General features: G+C 48.8%; 1 protein-coding gene across 1 annotated transcript in view; it reads right to left on the reverse strand.

Moving 5' to 3' along the window:
* Positions 1 to 18,740, reverse strand: part of LOC119962094 (low-density lipoprotein receptor-related protein 1-like) — a 2,271,162-nt gene that overhangs the window by 543,514 nt on the left and 1,708,908 nt on the right. The window contains 2 exon segments of the mRNA XM_038789946.1: positions 9,705 to 9,834; positions 9,924 to 10,058. Coding sequence (XP_038645874.1) covers positions 9,705 to 9,834; positions 9,924 to 10,058 — 265 coding nt within the window.

Consider the following 18,740-nt stretch of genomic DNA (forward strand, 5'->3'; position numbering starts at 1 on the left):
TGTGTTCCTTTCACGGGGTTGGTTGGCAGAGTCCTTACAGGGCTTTAAATCCATTGAAAATAAAATCGTCAGGTCAGGCCTCAGGACTAAGGTGTTGGACCAGGTCGGACCTCAGGACTAAGGTGTTGGGTTGGGCCTCCAGAAGGGGGTCGTGGGAATTGAGTTGGAAATCGAGCCTCGGGGGAGGTTCAATGGGATGAGGTAGGGTCCTAAGGTGGGGAAATCCCATGATTATTGGGGATAGTTCTATAGTTGGGGGTGAAGGCAATCCTGAATGAGATAATCTTGGGATTCCTCACTGTGCCACATGCCAGTGAGGCTAGAAATAGGAGGATCGTGCAGCTAAATATGTGGCTAAACCGGTGGTGTTTAGGGGAGGGTTTCAGATTTCTGGACTATTGTGATCTCTTCTGGGGCAGGTGGGACCTGTACATGAAGGACGGGTTGCATCTCAACTCGATGGGCACCAATATCCTGGCTGGGAGATTTGCAAGAGTCACTCGGGAGGATTTAAGCTAGCATGGCAGGGGGTTGGGAACCAGAGCGTTCGCTTAGACGGTGTAATAACTGAAATGAAATGAAATGAAATGAAATAGAGAACAAAAATAAGAGAACAACATCATCCTCGGGCAGAGAAAAAAGGTGACATATGAGAGAAGGGAATTGGTCAATGCAGGACTGAGGATGTTGCACCTTAATGCGCAAGGGGATCAGGGCCGGGATGTAAATAAACAAGAATATGTGTCCTACCAAAAGTACAGGCAGATGGGCAAAGGGGGCGGGTTGCATTGTCAGTAAGGAATCATAGCATTTACAGTACAGAAGGAGGCCATATGGCCCATCGAGTCTGCACCGGCTCTTGGAAAGACAGCCTAAGCAGGCCCACATCTCCACCCTATCTCCATAACCCAGTAACCCACCCCCCAACATTAAGGGCAATTTTGGACACTAAGAGCAATTTAGCATGACCAATCTACCTAACCTGCACATCTTTGGACTGTGGGAGGAAACCAGAGCACCCGGAGGAAACCCACGAGCACACGGTGAGAATGTACAGACTCCGCGCAGACAGTGAACCAAGCTGGGAATCGAACCTGGGACCCTGGAGCTGTGAAGCAATTGTGCTAACCACTATACTACCGTGCTTCCCGAATGAAGTTAAATCGATAGCAAGGAGTGATATAGGGTCAGAGGGCATAGAATTTCTATGGGTAGAGTTGAGGAATCACAAAAGTCAAAAGATTCTGATGGGAGTTATGTACAGGACCCCTAGCACTGGTCAGAATGTGGGGCAGAAAATAAATCAGGAGATAGAGAAAGCATGTAAAAAAGGCAGTATCACAATGATCATGGGGAATTTCAATATGCAGGTGGATTGGGAAAATCAGGTTGAAAGTGGATCCCAAGAAAAGGAATTTGTGGATTTGGTGATGTGTAATGAGGCAGACTTGATTAAGGTGAAGGAACCCTGATGGAGCAGTGACCACAGTATGATGGATTTACCCTGATGTTTGAGAGGGAGAACCTGGGGCGGGATTTTCCGGGAATCGGCGGGGGGGCAGAAACAGCACAGTGGAGTGGCGGGAACCACTCCAGCGTTGGGCCGCCCCAAAGGTGCGGAATCCTCCACACCTTCAGGGGCTAGGCAGGCGCTGGAGTGGTTTGCACCCCGCCGGCCGGCCTGGAAGGTCTTTGGCGCTGCGCCAGCCAGGGCTGAAGGGACTCTGCCGGCCGTCGCGGGTCCGCACATGCGCAGGCGCGTCAGCTGACGTCATTCGCACGCATGCGCGGGGGGTGGGGTTCACCTTCGCGCCGGCCATCGCAGAGGCTTACACGACTGGCACATAGGAACAGAGTGCCCTCATTGCACAGGCCCGCCCACGGATCGGTAATTCTCCGACCCGGGGGTGGGGGGGGGGGTGTTCGGAGAATCCCGTCCTTGGAATCTGATGTAATGGTATTACAATTAAATAAGGGAGGAACCGGCCAGAGTTGGTTGGAAAAGGAGCCTGGCAGGGAAGACAGTGAAACAGTAATGGCAGGAGCTTTTTGGGGTTATACGGGAGGCAGAACAGAAATTAATGCCAAGGAAGAGGAAACCTGCTCAGGCAAGGACAAAGCATCCATGTCGATGAGAGAAGGCAAGGAGAGCATAAAGGCAAAAGAAAAAGCGTACAAAGTGGCGAGGATTAGTGGGAAGTCAGAGGATTGGGATTCCTTTAAAAGCGAGCAGAGGACAACTAAAAAAGCAATAAGGGAGGGGAAGATGAAATATGAGTGCAAGCTAGCTAGTAACATAAAAGAAGATAAGAAGAGTATTTTTCAATATATAAAAGGTAAGTGAGAGGCAAAAATAGACATTGGACCACTGGAAAATGTGGCTGGAGAAATATTAATAGGAAACAAAGAAATGGCAGAGGAACTGAACAGTTACTTTGCATCAGTCTTCACGGTGGAAAACACCAGTGGGATGCCAGAGCTCCTGGAGAATCAGGGAGCAGAGGTGAGTGCAGTGGCCATCACTAAGGAGAAGGTTCTGGGGAAACTGAAAAGACAGAAGGTGGAGAAATCACCTGGACTGGATGGACTACACCCAGGGTTCTAAAAGAGATAGCTGAGGAGATTGTGGAGGCATCGGTGGTGGTCTGTCAGGACTCACTGGAGGCAAGAAGGATTCCAGGGGACTGGAAAGTGGCGAATGTAACACCGCTGTTTAAGAAGGGAGGGAGGTAGAAGGTGGGAAATTATAGGCTAGTTGGCCGGACTTGAGTCATTGGTAAGATCTTAAAGCCCATTATTAAAGATGAGGGGAAGGATTTTCCGAACCCCTGCCGGGTGGAGAACCGCTCGGGGGATGGCGTGAATCCCGCCCGCCGACCGGACGGCGGCTGCCGAATTCTCAGGCGCCGGGGTTTTGACGGGGGCGAGAATCACGCCGCTCCGGTCAGCGGCCACTAGCAGCGCCCCCCCCCCCCCCCCCCCCGGCGATTCTCCGCCTCGCGATGGGTCGAGCAGCAGCCCGTTTTCAGCCGGTCCGGCCGGCTTAAATCAAACCAGGTCTGTACTGGCAGGACGTGGCAGCTCCGTGGGGTGGCGCGGATTGATCTGGCCCCGGAGGGTGCTCCCACGGTGGCCTGGCCCGCGATCGGGGCCCACCGATCCACGGGCGAGCCTGTGCCGTGGGGGGCACTCTTTCCCTCTACGCCGGCTGCTGTCAACCTCCGCCATGGCCGGCGCGGAGAGGAACCCCCCTGCGCATGCGCTGGGATGACGCCAGCACATGCTGGCGCTCCCGCACATGCGCTAACTCGCGCCGGCCGGTGGAGGCCCTTCCGCGCAGGTTGGCGTGGCGCTAACCCCGCTGCCGCCGGCCTAGCCCCTGAAGTTGTGGAGAATTCCGCACATTCTGGGCGGCCCGACGCCAGAGTGGTTCACGCCACTCCTCTGTGCCGATACGGCCCACCCCGCCGGGTAGAGGAGAATCCCACCCGAGATCATGGAGTTCTTTGAAGTGCATGATAAAATAGGACTTACGACTTTGTCAAAGGGAGGTCATGTCTGACAAATCTGTAAAACTTCTTTCAGGAGGTAACAAGGACGTTAGAAGCAATTGACGTGATTTATTTAGATTTCCAGAATACCTTTGACAAGGTACTGTATAGGAGACTGTTAACTAAGTTAAGAGCCCATAGTGTTAAATGTAAGATCCTGGCATGGGTCTAGGATTGGCTGACTGGCAGAAGGCAGAGAGTGGGGATAAAGGGACCTTTTTCAGGATGGCAGCCGGTGACTCGTGGCGTTCCTCAGGGGTCTATGCTGGGACCACAACTTTTCACAATATACATTAATGATCTGGAAGAAGGAACTGAAGGCACTGTTGCTATGTTTGCAGATGATACAAAGATCTGTAGAGGGACAGGAAGTATTGAGGAAGCGGGGGGCTGCAGAAGGATTTGGACAGGCTAGGAGAGTGGGCAATGATGTGGCAGATGAAATACAATGTGGAAAAGTGTGAGGATATGCACTTTGGAATGAGGAATGGAGGCAGAGATTATTTTCTAATAATGCTTAGGAAATCAAAAGCACAAAGGGACTTGGAAGTCATTGTTCACGATTCACGGGGCAGCATGGTAGCACAAGTGAATAGCACTGTGGCTTCACAGCGCCAGGGTCCCAGGTTTGATTCCCCGCTGGGTCACTGTCTGTGCGGAGTCTGCACGTTCTCCCCGTGTCTGCGTGGGTTTCCTCCGGGTGCTCCGGTTTCCTCCCACAGTTCAAAGACGTGTAGGTTAGGTGGATTGGCCATGATAAATTGCCCTCAGTGACCAAAAAGGTTAGGAGGGGTTATTGGGGCATGGGATAGGGTGGAGGCAAGGGCTTAAGTGGGGCGGTGCAGACTCGATGGGCTGAATGGCCTCCTTCTGCACTGTATGTTCTATGTTGATTCTCTTATGGTTAACATGTAGGTTCAGTTGGTAGTTAGGAAGGCAAATGCAATGTTAGCATTCATGTCAGGTTGGCTAGAACATAAGTCCAGGGATGTACTTCTGAGGCTGTATAAGGCTCTAGTCAGACCCCATTTGGAGTAGTGTGCACAGTTTTGTGCCCTATATCTAAGGAAGGACGTGCTGGCCTTGGAAAGGGTCCAGAGGAGGTTCACAAGTATGACCCCTGGAATGAAGACAATGTCGTATAAGGAACGATTGAGGAGTCTGGATCTGTACTTGTTGGAGATTAGAAGAATGAGGGGGGATCTTATTGAAACGGATAGGATACTGCAAGGCCTGGATAGAGTGGCTGCGGAGACGCTGTTTCCACTTATAGCAAAAACTGGAACCAAATGACACTATTTCCGACTAAATAGGTGATTCTTTAAAACAGAGATGAGGAGGAATATCTTCAACCAGAGGGTGGTGAATCTGTGGCCCTTAGTCCAGACGTAGCGATATCTGGGATATCTGGGGTGTCGGAAACCTGGGAGTTGAGGGGGATAGAGAGGCCTTGGCCTTTGCCTCCCTGATAGTCCAGAGATGGATTTTGCTTGGGTGGGGGGACTCGGAGCCACCGAAAGCAGGGCTGTGAGTGAATGACCTGGCAGAAGTCCTGAGGTTAAAGAGGATTAAGTTCGTCTTGCGGGAGTCAGTCAATGGGTTCGCCCAGAGGTGGCAGTCATTCATTGACTTCTTTCCGGAGGATTGAGGTGTCAGCAGAGGGGAAAGGAGAGTGGCAGGGAGGTGTTAAGGGAGTTAAAATGGGGAAGGCAGGAAGGGAGGAGGGATAGGGCAGGTGGGTGCTGGTTTTTCTTCTGTTATACAATTTAACTTCTGCTCTTATCTGTTTTGTTTGTTGTTCGTTTATTGTGTTTCAAATGAGAGTGCATCGTTACAGGTGATGACACAGAACATTCCCAAGTCTGAATGTCTGATTTGGAGGTTTTTCTATCGCCCACCCATACCTGCAGCATTGTGAGCTGACGCCAGCTTTCACCACTGAAAAACATTCCCTGCCACGGAGTCGCCTGCATCTCCCCTGCGTGCTGCCAACAGCTTACGTTTTAATTATAATTGCATGGAAATCAGAAAAAGCAAGAATAACAAGTTGCGCACACTTCTGGTTATGTTGTTGGAAACAGCAGTGTTGACAAAATTCACTGGGCCCCTGCCAACCTCGAAGATTTCAGGCAACGGGAATTGCACTGCCATCAATGATTGCACACGCTATGATTCTGGAAAATTCCTTTCATTCTAGAATGGTTCCAGCAAAGCGGAAAACCTGGGAATGGCAGGTCAGTTAGCCTGACGTTGCTCATTGGGAAAATGCTGGAAACTATTACTAAGGACATCTAAGACGGGATCTCCGGGCCCCCAGCACATGTTTCTTGGCAGCTCACTGTTTGCTGACAGCTTGATTCTATCTACCCAGCCTTTGTCAATGGGTTTTCCCATTGAAACCACCCCACACCGCTGGGAAACCTGTTGATGGGGTTATGCTACCAACGGGTAACTTGAATCCCAATGGCCGGAGAATTCTGGCCCTTATCAATACATGGAGAAAGTCTCAATATGATCAGCGTCAACAAGACTCTTTCAAAAGGGAAATCATGTTTGACTTGTTTATTAGGGCTCGATTCAACTAATCGGGAACAAAGTCCCAGAGCGAGCGTGTTTATCCGTGTGTTTCCCAACGTTTGCAGCGCTGAAAAATACATGATTAAACAACACAACTCATGTTGCATGACGGGCCTCAGCACGGAAAGCGCGGCTGATGCATCACATAACCCCATCGTGTACACTGGGAGCTCCGTTCACCGAAACTCCCCAGTGTAACGAGAGATCGGGATGCCATTTTTAGATGGAGTCTCAATCTTCAAGACCCCTGATGCAACTTCCAACCTGAAAGCACTATCGGGAGGTTCCACCCCCCCCCCCGCCCCGCCTTAACACGCCGCAGGGCACCCTTGGGTCAATTCCGCGTATGCAAAGAATGCCAGTTTGGCACCTTGGCAGTATGAGGTTGGTAACCCGGTGGCACTGCTGGGGTGCCAGACTGCCAGTGTCAGGACACCACCCTACCAAAATTGCAAACAGCAGGGAGGTTCCAATCCCCTGGGAGACTCTCCCGAGTGCCATTCCGTCTGGTCCCCATTTGTGCGGACCGGTGCTGAACGGATCTCGCCCAAAGTCTCTGAGATGAAATGGTGAATCCAAAGCCTCAGTTAGGGTTAGGCACATTAGAGTGAGATTAGCTACCTCGCTCTAATATACAGATTTGCCGAGAAGTGATGCCGCCCACAATGGCGGGATTTACAGCGCAACATCTTGCGAGATTGCGTTGGATCTCGCAAGGCTTTGCGATCCGGGCAGATCCTGGGAGCAGATTGTCCTGGCTTTTATCAGCCACACTGCAGCGTGGCGTGCTACTTTTTGGGGCCAGCGTGCCTATTGGATCCTGCCCTTAGAGTTTATTTTTGAGGATCTAACCAGTAGCATAGATAATGGGCAGCCAATAAATTTAGATATATCATGGAGAGGGGAATAATATGTTAACAAGGATGGAGGGGCATGGGTAGAAGCAGAGAAAAGGGATAGGCAGGAAAATTTCAAATTACCCAGACTGTAGCTAGCGCAGTGTCACATGGATTAGTGTTTTGGCCTCAGCCAATTACAATCCATATTAATGATTTAGACAAAGCGAGCAAGGGTAATGCATCTAAATTTGAGGAATGGGGTAGCACGGTGACACAGTGGTTAGCACTGCTGCCTCAGGGCAGCACGGTGGCACAGTGGTTAGCATTGCTGCCTCACGGCGCTGCTGTCCCAGGTTCGATCCCGGCTCTGGTTCAGTGACCGTGTGGAGTATGCACATTCTCTCCGAGTTTGCCTGGGTTTCACCCCCACAACCCAAAGATGTGCAGGTAGGTGAATTTACCTTGCTAAATTGCCCTTAATTAGAAAAAATTTAATTGGGTATTCTAAATTTAAAAATAAAAGCACTGCTGCCTTACAGTGTCAAGGACCCGGGTTCAATTCTGACCTCAGGTGACTGTATGTGTGGAGTTTGCACTTTTTCCCCGTGTCTGCGTGGGTTACCTCCTGGTTTCTACCCACAGTCCAACAATGTTCAAGTTAGGTGGATTGGCCATGGTAAAATTGCCCCTTAGTATCCAAAAGATATGTGTGTTAGATGGGGTTATGGAGATGGGGCAGGGATGGATGTAGGTAGCGTGCTCTTTCAGAGGGTCAGTGCAGACCCGATGGGCCAAATGGCCTCCTTCTGCACTATAGGGATTCTATGACTGTGCAAAATTAGGTGGGGATGTAAGAATTAAGGATACAACGACACTGCAGTGAGATATAGACAGGTTGAATGAGTGGACAGTAAGATGGCAGATGGAGTATAAGGGCAGAATTTTCCACACACCCCTGTGGCATGTTTCGTCGAGGCGGCCTGCCATTGGTCGGTGGCTGTTTCAGCTGTCAACAGGATTTCCTGTTTCATGCATCCCTGCTACCAGGAAACCTGTGTGGGGGTTTGTTGTCGGTGGGGCAGGAAGATTCCACCAGTGCGAATGGCTGGAAAATTCTGGCCTAAGTGTGAGTTTGATGGTAGCATTTGCTGAGAGGATGAGTAAATTGGGCCGACATTCTCAGGAGCTTAGAAGAATGGGAGGTGATCTAATTGAAACATACAAGTTCTTAAAAGGACAGCTGGAGAATTGAGATTATCGGACGGAGCACAACCTCAAGATAAGGGGTCAATCATTTGCAACCGAGATGGGGAGAACTTCCTCTACTCAGAAGAGATGTGAAACTTTGGAATTCTCTGTCCCAGAACATCATGGTTACTCCACCATTGAGTATATTTAACATTCAGTTATTCAGATTTTTGGTCTCTCAGGAAATCGAGGGGTATTGGGATTGGGCGGTTAAATGGATTAAGGTAGAAAACACATGATGACTGAATTGAATGGTGGAGCAGGTTCAAGGGGAATGTATGCACTACTGCTCCTGATCCTATATTTTATGCAACTGGTACTGAAAGTAGGGTGGGATTATGGAAAGTCTTAAGGGAGATCAGAGCAGGGTGATGGGGTAGGGGAGAGTCAAGATTTTATTATGGGTCCTGGAGGAGCACCTCTCTTGACCCATCAAGAAAACCTTAAAATAAATGTAAAAATTAAATTGGTCTGCAAGCCTAGTTTCCCACTTGGTGGTGTCAGCAGATTTGACTTGGGGGTTATCATCCATCTTGGGCTCAAAATGGTAAAGGGGGGAGGGCACGCCCTTGAACTCTTGAGGTACTGACCCATAAAAGCAGCCAGGCCACAGCTGCAGCCACTGGCTGGCCTGTGGAGGGGTTGGCTCTCCGAGACCATGGCCAAGCAGTTACGCTCATTTAAAAAAGTAATATCTTACCACCCAAACCTCTTGTTCTCTACCTTCAGATTGGCAGCCCCGCCAGCCACTAAGGCAGCTGCTGATCTCTGAAGGCTGGAGGGCCACCCACTGAGCCTTAGCCTCGGCAACCAAACTGCTGGCCTGGATTGAGACTGTTCCCTAGCCTTTAATTGGCTTTTCCATGAAAAGATAGCGCTAGCTGTGTCTGGAGTGGATCCTGAGGGTTGTGACCCAGAACGTCTCAGGATGCCTCCCGGGAATGAAAATTCAACCCAGGAGAAAGAGTGGGAGGGGAAGCTGTAAAAGTGGAAGAAATCGGGAAGGAAATTTTCAACGCTGCTCATATGTTTTCCTCAATAGCTCACAATTCCTTTTTCGGAATTATTTAAACTGAGCATTAAGATTTGTGATGAAAATGGAACACAGATTGTGCAATGTCGAATCGAAGACAAAAAAATATTTCTCAAAAATGTTAAATGGCACTTATGGGTCATTGAAGCGTACCATGTCAATTTAGTTTTTATATCGTTTTAGATTTTGCAGAACATTTAAAACAAAACAGGACCGCGTCAAACATCCAGTTCAATCCATCATATCAACAAGGTATCCTTTATTACTGAAACTGACTACTCAGAAGCTTTCAGTTGTGAACTTAGAAATGACTGAATGAAAAATTGAGCCTGACATCGCTCAGCTGAAGGGGAACAGGCGAGGATGTGAAAATATTTCATTTGATCGAAATGAAAAAACCCCACTGAATATGACCATCAAGATCTTTTTTTCATTTAAAAAAAAAAGCTGGTTTACCCTTTCTCTGGATGGACGGCAATTGCACGTGGCTGATCAAGCCCTTGGGATATGACCACATAGCGAAAGGAGCCATTAAATCTTGCAACTTCTATTATATTGAAGCCATAATCTGACCAGTATATATTACCTGAGAAAGATGTAGAAGAGATAAATGTTAATGTTCCATCAAGCTACAACATTAGTAAGTAATTGAAAAATAGACAGAAAAACTCATACCAGCTATCCAATCAACTGCTATGCCTTCAACCCGTCCAAGGCCATTTGTAATGATATCATCCCTCCAGGTCTGGTCTCGTTTAGCTCTGCTAATTGTACTTCTTCCCATATCTGTCCAATAAACGGTATCGTTCGCTGCAATTAAAATTTGATAATTTAAATTTCAAAAGGTCACTAATTTTCCAGGAGTTTCACCAATCAAATTCTAACACGAAGGTTTAGTCTTCGAGATGAACTTTTTATTGGATGTTCTTCCTCAGTTTCACACCGATTTTCTTCGTCCTGCCGATTTTCTTCACCCCGCCTGTAAGGCATGGATTTCACAAGCTAGCTGCTGTCTAAATCAGATTTTATTCTTCATGTCGGAGCCCATGCATAAAAGTGCAAGAAATGTACATTGACAGCACCGTCAAACTATACACACATACGTATATACACATTTCCAACAGGGGACAACTGGATAATAATCCAGAGCAAACACCATGCTGGGATTTTCAACTTTGACCTGAAGATTGGCAAGGTCACAGTCAGGAGGTTTGAACCAGTTTTAGGTTTACGCCTTGTTTGAATTTTTATCAGTGGACTATAGCAGATAAAAGGATGCTCCATCACTGTTTACAGAGGGTGAAAATTCAGACAACTTACAAATGGATTCAACTGGTGAGTAGGAAATTGTTGGGGGTGGAGCAAATTCTGGGGAGGGAGTTAAGAATGGGCCAGCAGTAGGCTGGAAGACATAAGACTGAGAGTGAGTTGGCATGGATACTCCTCTTAAGTCCATAAATGTCTTCTCACAAAGTTGATTATTCCTGGGCAGCATCCAAGCGGCGAGGACAGCTTCAGTTAAAAAAAAGTTCCCCTGCAGCACTGATATCTGCATACAAAGGAGCGGGAGTGTTTCCTTCCAACCCACCAAGCCATCCAGACGCCTATGCCCCGACCATCATGTACTGCACTCAAGGACCCACCTGGATAGTGGATCAGAACCCACCCCACCCCAAGGTGGGTTCTACATCTCCTGCCTCTTCCTCGGGTTCTAACATTGAACCTATACACTATTCTCAACAACAGGCTCCCTACCTGCTCCTGGCATCACACCCCCCCCCCTCCAACCTCACACACACCACACCTTCCCATCTCTGGAGTGCTCCCCACCCAATGGAGGACATAATCTGTCAATCAGCCCGGTTTCCACCCAGGAATCCTGTGGAAAAAGATGCATGCAATGGATTGTTATCCAACTAAAACTCCACCTTGCAAGACACTTCTAAACCTGTCCCTGTCAATATCATGGCTGTTACCTTCTGACCTGAACTACACAGTCTGAGGTACAATTATAATTTCTTCAAACAACCGCGAGCAAAACAAAGTGAAAAGCTAGGATTGTGTGGTTGTAATTACAGAAAAACTGTGAGCCGTTGGTGTCATTATCCTATGAAATGTTTGGCATCCACATGTACTCAATTGAATGCGGAAATCCAGTGTTGCTGTTACTGATTCTTTGTTCCTCCACAGGATGTATTGTTGAAGTCTTCGCAGGTAGGAATCACTTAAAAGCACTGCATTTAGATATGCCTTCCCCTGCTTACAAGAGAATCTTGCAGGATCAAGTCTTGTTGAATAAGATGTCATTTATTTTTTTACAAACTAAGTCAATTCTTACTGAACAATCTCATTGTCATAAAAAATATATATATTTGTGGATGGTCAATTCTCCATTTCATATGAAAAAATTCCACAGATTGATAATTAATAAAAATAGATTGTAACATTTAGAAATGTCACACGTTCACATGCATGGACTCATTCTCTGCCAACAAAAGCAATATGCTGAGACCTTGCACCTTTTTTAAATATCCTAGGTGTTAGGAACCTCTAGTCCCTTGATGATTTCTCTTTGGCAATGCCTTGGCCAACCAGGGTTTCCTTACCAACCAATCAGCACTCGTTTTATTCCTGTGTAATAAATTGTGGTGAATATTTGAAATTTGGCATTCTTGCATTTGCCCTGATGAGTGTAAGATGAAAAGCTTTGGCAACCCGTCTCTCTTTTCAGCATTATTCGAGTTCTGTACTACCAAACAACTGTTTAAATAATATATATTTTTTAACTGACCTGACCTACACATTCCGAGATACAATCATAATTTCTTCAACAACTACAAGTAAATGAAATGAAGTGAAGCAAATAGTAAATACATTTTTTAAACAGTTCCTTTCTGATATTTCAGGACACAATCTATCAGAAATGAAACAGATTCCCGTGTTGAGCGAGATTTGCCAAGTGTTTCCCGGCACTCGCAGCGTCGAGGAAAGACTCTGTATCTAATGGGACTCTGCTTTATTTCAGGCCTCAGTGGGGTATGGCCTGCTGAGGCCGCACTTTGTCTGATTTCCTGCACTGAGGAACTCAGCTTGCCAATGCAGGAAAATTGATCATTGATGTCAAGACATCCCAGCCTCCCTAATGCACCGACTGGGGCTGGTCTAGCACAGTGGGATAAACAGCTGGCTTGTAATGCAGAACAAGGCAGCATCGCGGGTTCAATTCCAGTACCGGTCTCCCCGAACAGGTGCTGGAATGTGGCGGCAAGGGGCTTGTCACAGTAACTTCATTGAAGCCTATTTGTGACAATAAGCGATTATTCAAGGCAGCACGGTAGCATGGTGGTTAGCATAAATGCTTCACAGCTCCAGGGTCCCAGGTTCGGTTCCCGGCTGGGTCACTGTCTGTGCGGAGTCTGCAAGTCCTCCCCGTGTGTGCGTGGGTTTCCTCCGGGTGCTCCGGTTTCCTCCCACAGTCCAAAGATGTGCGGGTTAGGTGGATTGGCCATGCTAAATTGCCCATAGTGTCCTAAAAAGTAAGGTTAAGGAGGGGGTGGGGTTGTTGGGTTATGGGTATAGGGTGGATACGTGGGTTTGAGTAGGGTGGTCATTGCTCGGCACAACATCGAGGGCCGAAGGGCCTGTTCTGTGCTGTACTGTTCTATGTTCTATGTTCTATTACTGTATAAGGAGGTCATCGAGCTCCAACATCCCAAATAAGAAGAACGATGCACCCTAGGCCTTGTCTCCGCCACAGGCAAAATGCCACCCGGGCACCTTGACACTGCCATCCTGGTACCCTCACCATGCCAGGATGACATCCAGGTAGCACTGCCAGTCTGACACCCTGTCAGAAACCCTGACAGGCTAACAGTGCCACCTGGGCACCCTAGTGGTGCAGGATGACAGCCAGGTGGCACTGCCAAAATATGCAGGTGGCATTTCCAAGGTGCCTGGCTGGTATTGCCAGGGTGCACAGATCGCATTGGGGTGTCAGGGTACCCCCTGCCCACGTTCCAGCCATCCAGGGGCTCCTGATCCCCTGGGAGAGTTCCACCCCCCAAGAGCCGGCAGGCCCGGTCCCCGTTTGTCGAGGCCAGTACTAACTGGCGCTCACTTGGGGTCTCCAAGGCAAGGGTGTTAGTTCCCGCACCTTAAGTAACTTTGGCGAATGCATATTAAAGTGTGCCTGACTGCAACACTTCAAAATGCAGATTAGCTGGATCTGGGCCTTGCCTACTGTGGTTGGAATCCAGATCGTGATGTCTCGAGAGATCCCGTTAGATTGCGCGGGTAGAGCGAGCTGAATAAATACTGTAAGAGGCCTCTCCTGTGATCACCGGCTGCATCATGCCCTGATTCCGAAAGGGCCTAGCCGGTAGATTTTTGCCCTCAGTTTACAGGACCACAGATCACAGAATAATACAGTGGAAAAGCCCTTACGCCCATTGAGTCGGCACTGACGCGTGAAAGACACCTGACCTGCCTACCTAACCCCATTTGCCAGCAATTTGCCCATAACATTGAATGTTCATATGTGCTAAGTGCTCATCCAGATATTTGTTAAAGGATGTGAGGCAATTCGGCTCTATCACCCTCCCAGGCAGTGCAGTCCAGATCGCCACCACGCTCTGATTAAAAATGTTTTTCCTCAAATTCCCCCTAAACCTCCTGCCTCTCACTTGAACTTGTGTCCCCTCGTAACTGACCCTTCAACCCTATTCACCATGCCCATGCCCCTCATAATCTTTTACACCTCGATAAAGTCGCCCATCAGTCTTCACTGCTCCAGTGAAAACAACCCAAGCCTATCAAACCTCTCTTCATAACTTACGTGTTCCATCCCAGGCAATATTCTGGTGAATCACATCTGCACCCCCTCCAGTGAGATCACATCCTCCCTATAATGTGGCCACCAGAATTACACATAGTCCTCTCGATGAGACCTCACTAAAGTTCCATTCAACTCCAACACTCCTGCTTTTGTAATCTATGCCTCAATTGATAAAGGCGAGTGTCCCATATTTCTTTTTCACCACCCTGTTAACCTGCCCTTCTGCCTTCAGAAATCTATGGATAAACACTGCAAGGACCCTTTGTTCCACAGAACGCCCCAGTGTCAGGCCATTCATTGAATACTTCCTTGTCAAATTACTCTTTGCAATCTAAAGTGCATCTCCTCACACTTTCCAGGATTAAATTCCATCAGCCACTTTTCTGCCCATTTGACCATCCTGTCTATATCTTCCTGTAACCAAAGACACTAAACCTCAATGTTCACCACCTGGCCAATCTTGGTGTCATCCGCAAACGGATTCTACCTCCCCATATGTCGTTTATATGAGTGACAACAATAGGGGACCCAGCCCAGATCCCTGTGGTATACCATTGGACACTGGCTTCCAGTCACTAAAGTAGCCATCTGTCATCGCCCTCTGCCTCCAACAGCTAAGCCAATTTTGAAACCCGCTTACCAACCTACCCTGTATCCCATGTGCATTTGCTTTCTTGTGGGACCTTGTCAAAGGTTTTGCTGAATTCCATTTAAACCACATCAAGTGCACTACCCTCATGTACACACCTGGTCACATGGTCAAAAAATGCAATCAAATTTGTTAGGCATGACCTCTCTCTGACAAAGCCATGCTGACTATTCCTGATTAAACATTGCCGTTCCTACCATAGTACCATGCGTATGTCTCAATCCTTAATTTGCTTCCTGAAAAATTAATGAAAAACGTGAATAATCAAACACACTTTCCATTCCAGGTTTGCTGTCTGTCTGCAATATGATGGACGGAATAAGCTGCTTGATAACTTCACTGTTGATGAAAGTCAGAAATCGCTTCTAAGTGGCAACAGGATGGAATTAATACTGAAGTCTAAGCCACAGAGCTCACTAGATCATTATGGGCAACGTTCTTCGAGGTCAACAGCAAATGCTGCCCAAAATTCTGGGACATCCTATTTGCTCAACAACAATCAGTACACTCATCAAAGATCTAAGAATGGTTATGAGGAACAATTAATTACACCTATAATGACCTAGAATTTTGCAGTAGTAAAATCAGCAAGGCTGATAGTATTGCCAAAATTATCAGATAAAATGGACCAACCTCTGTTGCCCATATATGAATAGTTAATTATGGAAATTTGATAGTTAGTTTCAGATATATCCTGTTCCTCCACAGCCTTCACTGTTGCAGTCTTTGCCGATGGAATAAGGACAACAATAATTCAATTGGTTGGTGGTAGAGCATGATGGTATTGCTGAAAATAGGACATGTTGCCAAAGCTTTTTGGCTTGCACTCAGGACAAAGGTGAGAATGCAACATTTCTAATGATCACAATTTATACTACTGGAGAAAAGGAGTGTTGATTGGTTGGTACGTCGACTCGGATTGACTGAGGTTTTGCAACGGAGAAAACAATGGGAAACTATAAACATCCCAAGCTCTTGGGCCTGGTAATTTAAAAAAAGGCGCAAGGCTTGATCACATTACTTTAGGTTGCCGAGAAATAGTTTCTGATATGAATATGTATTGCTTTTAGCAAGCGTAAATGAGCCACATTACCGAACTTGCCTAATTATCTTAAATTGGTTGTTAGTGTAGCTATTGGCACACTCAGGTTTGTTCAGTAAGTGCTGCCCAACACAGGGTCACTCTGACAGTAGATGTTTTGTTTTGGGCTTTGCAAGCCCAGGCTGCTTGAGTATAGTCTGTGCCTATTATGAGCATATTCACAGTGGAGACAAATGTCAGTATTCTGTGGCTTCCGTATTCCAATCACTGGGCGGTATTCTCCGCTCCCGATAAAAATCGGAATGGCCGTCGTGAAATCGGCTGAGGTTCACGATGGCCTCAGGGACCGCTCTCCGCACCTAATTCACCCCCACCCGGGGGGCTAGAAGCGGGCCTCCGACTTTCCCGGCCGCGACCTCGTCGCGCTGGAAATGACACGCAAAATGGCGCATTTGTGACGTCATCTGCGCATGCCGGGTTGCCGGTTCCAACCCGCGCATGCGCAGATGACTTCATTGCATAGACGGCGTGAACCGCGCATGCGTGGTGGCCGTCTTTCTCCTCAGCCGCCCGGCAAGATGTGGCGGCTTGATCTTGCCGGGCGGCGGAGGGGAAAGTGTGCGTCTGTTTTGGACGCTGGCCCGACGATCGGTGGGCACCGATCGCGGGCCTGTCCCCTCCCCAGCACAGTCGTGGTCTCCCGTGCCAATCGTGCCCCTAGATGCCCCAAACGGGCATCTGGCGCCCGTTTCACGAATGCAGCAACCAGGTGTGGTTGCTGCCGTGGTGAAACGGGCGTGAAGGGCTGGCCGCCCGGCCCGTCGGGCTCGGAGAATCGCCGTTCGCCGTGAAAAACGGAGAGCGGCGACTTTTCCGAGCCGGGAGGCGGGGGGGGGGGGGGGGGGGGGGGGGGGGGGGGGGGGGGGGGGGAAGAGAATCGCTGGGGGCGCCAAGGGGGCATAAAAAATGTCGGGAGGCCCTCCCATGATTCTCCCACGCCGCGTGGGGAGTGGAGAATTCCGCCCACTGTTTTGTCTTTGGCTTCAAATACACAATCTGTGATTGGCTTCAACTCATTGACAATGCGTAAAAGTTAGCAGCAGAAGTGCATGAGCCAGAAAGTGCTGAAATTATCTTCTACAGTGGGAAAGGTAGATTTCTTATGCAGAAGTAGCAAACTAATGACTCCAATACAGACATGGGGCGAAATTCTCTGCAACGGCCGACGCCGGAGTGAAACCCGGAGTGTATCACTCCGGCGTCGGAGGCTGCTCCTCGCCCCCTATTCTACCCCACCCCCCCCACCGGGGGGCTAGGAGCGGCGTTGCGGGAAACTCGCCCGCCGGGCATTGACGTTTGCGTCAAAGCGTCGCGCTGAGAATGACGTGGCTGGCGGCGCCTAAGTGACATCGGCCGTGCATGCGCAGGTTGGCCGGCTCCAATCCGCACATGCGTCTTCCCCGCCTCTGCCCCGCAAAGCATGGCGGCTTGATCTTGCGGGGCAGCGGAGGGGAAAGAGTGCATCATTTACAGATGCTGGCCCCACACTTACCTGTCGGCGCTGTTTAATGTAGCCACTGTAGCCACCTAAAATGGACACTGAACTAAACAAAATGGAGAATCGCTAAGACTGCAGGGAAAAACAGTTTAGCCAAGGCAAGCAGCCTGCAAACACTCATTAGCAAGCAGCAAAACCAGTTTCTGGCCAGGTGGAAGATCTCAAACCAAAGGTCATAATGGCAGAACGTTTTACATACTAATGAGGCAGTCCAGATCTAGGCACACACAATGGCAACATTTGGGTTTGAATAAGATACTTGAGTGGATGTCCAGACAGAGCGGCACCAGAAGTATCCACTATAGAAACCGCCCCCACCATCGAGAAAGACCCTCACATTGGAGGAATTCAAAAGATATCGATTGGAAGCGATCCAATCGATACCTGAAGGTAAAGCCCGCCCAGGAAAAGGCAAGGACATTGGGGACCCCTATAAAAGTAGACCCCCACACATGATCCTGTCTGTTGTTTCGTGCTCCGGCTTTGACCAAGACCTTGAACGTGTATCTTGACTCCAGCCGTTGAGCACCAGCCGCCGAACCGTAAGTGCCAATACGACGCTCGCTACGCAAACCAAGCCCGCTAGACCCCCAGTGACCAGCACGCTTTCTGAAGGTTGCAGATCAAGACCGGGACGAAGGCCTCGCTCCCTGACCTTGCCTGTTCCTGTTTAGTTAAGTATTCTGTTTGCTTAGTTTAGTCATAGCTTAGTCCCTTAGTGTGTGCATGCGTATTTATTATAATTGTATAATAAATATTGATCGTTTGGAACTTACTAATCGGTGTATCGTTTTATTACTTTGAACCTGACCTTGGAATATTTGTGAGGTGTCTATACGGCATCTGGCGACTCCTGAGCTGAAAAATACATATACAGAGCCTAGTGGTGTTAAGCACACGGCCTTTAACAGAGGCAAGTTAATACACCCCAATAAACGCGTTTTACACCCATTGCAAAACGTGCAACATTACGCCGGCAGCGGCCAGGTGTGGTTGACACCGGCGTGAACAGGTCGGGGTCGTCAGGTCGCTCGGCTCATCCGGGCCGGAAAATCGCCGGTCGACGTGAAAAACTCAAAACGCGACATGCTATTTTGGGGGGGGAATCGCGGGGGGTACCAGAGCGGCCCTGCTGCGATTCTCCCACCCGACATGGGGAGCGGAGAATCACGCCCCTTATATCCAATTCATCTCAGGGGCGAGATTCTCCGTAAACGCGGAGAGTCGTAAAGGCTGCCGTGAAACTGGCCGTGTTTCATGGCAGCCTTCACGCCCGTTCCCGGGACCTGATTCTCCCCCCCCATCGGGGCTAGGAGCGGGACCCCGGGAATCACGGTGTCGTGGCCTTAACGACCGTTCTTCATTTCTCCACCGCCGCCCGACAAGATGTGGCGGCTTGATCTTGTCGG

Source organism: Scyliorhinus canicula, chromosome 2 (assembly GCF_902713615.1).
Source record: "Scyliorhinus canicula chromosome 2, sScyCan1.1, whole genome shotgun sequence".
Lineage (NCBI taxonomy): Eukaryota > Metazoa > Chordata > Chondrichthyes > Carcharhiniformes > Scyliorhinidae > Scyliorhinus > Scyliorhinus canicula.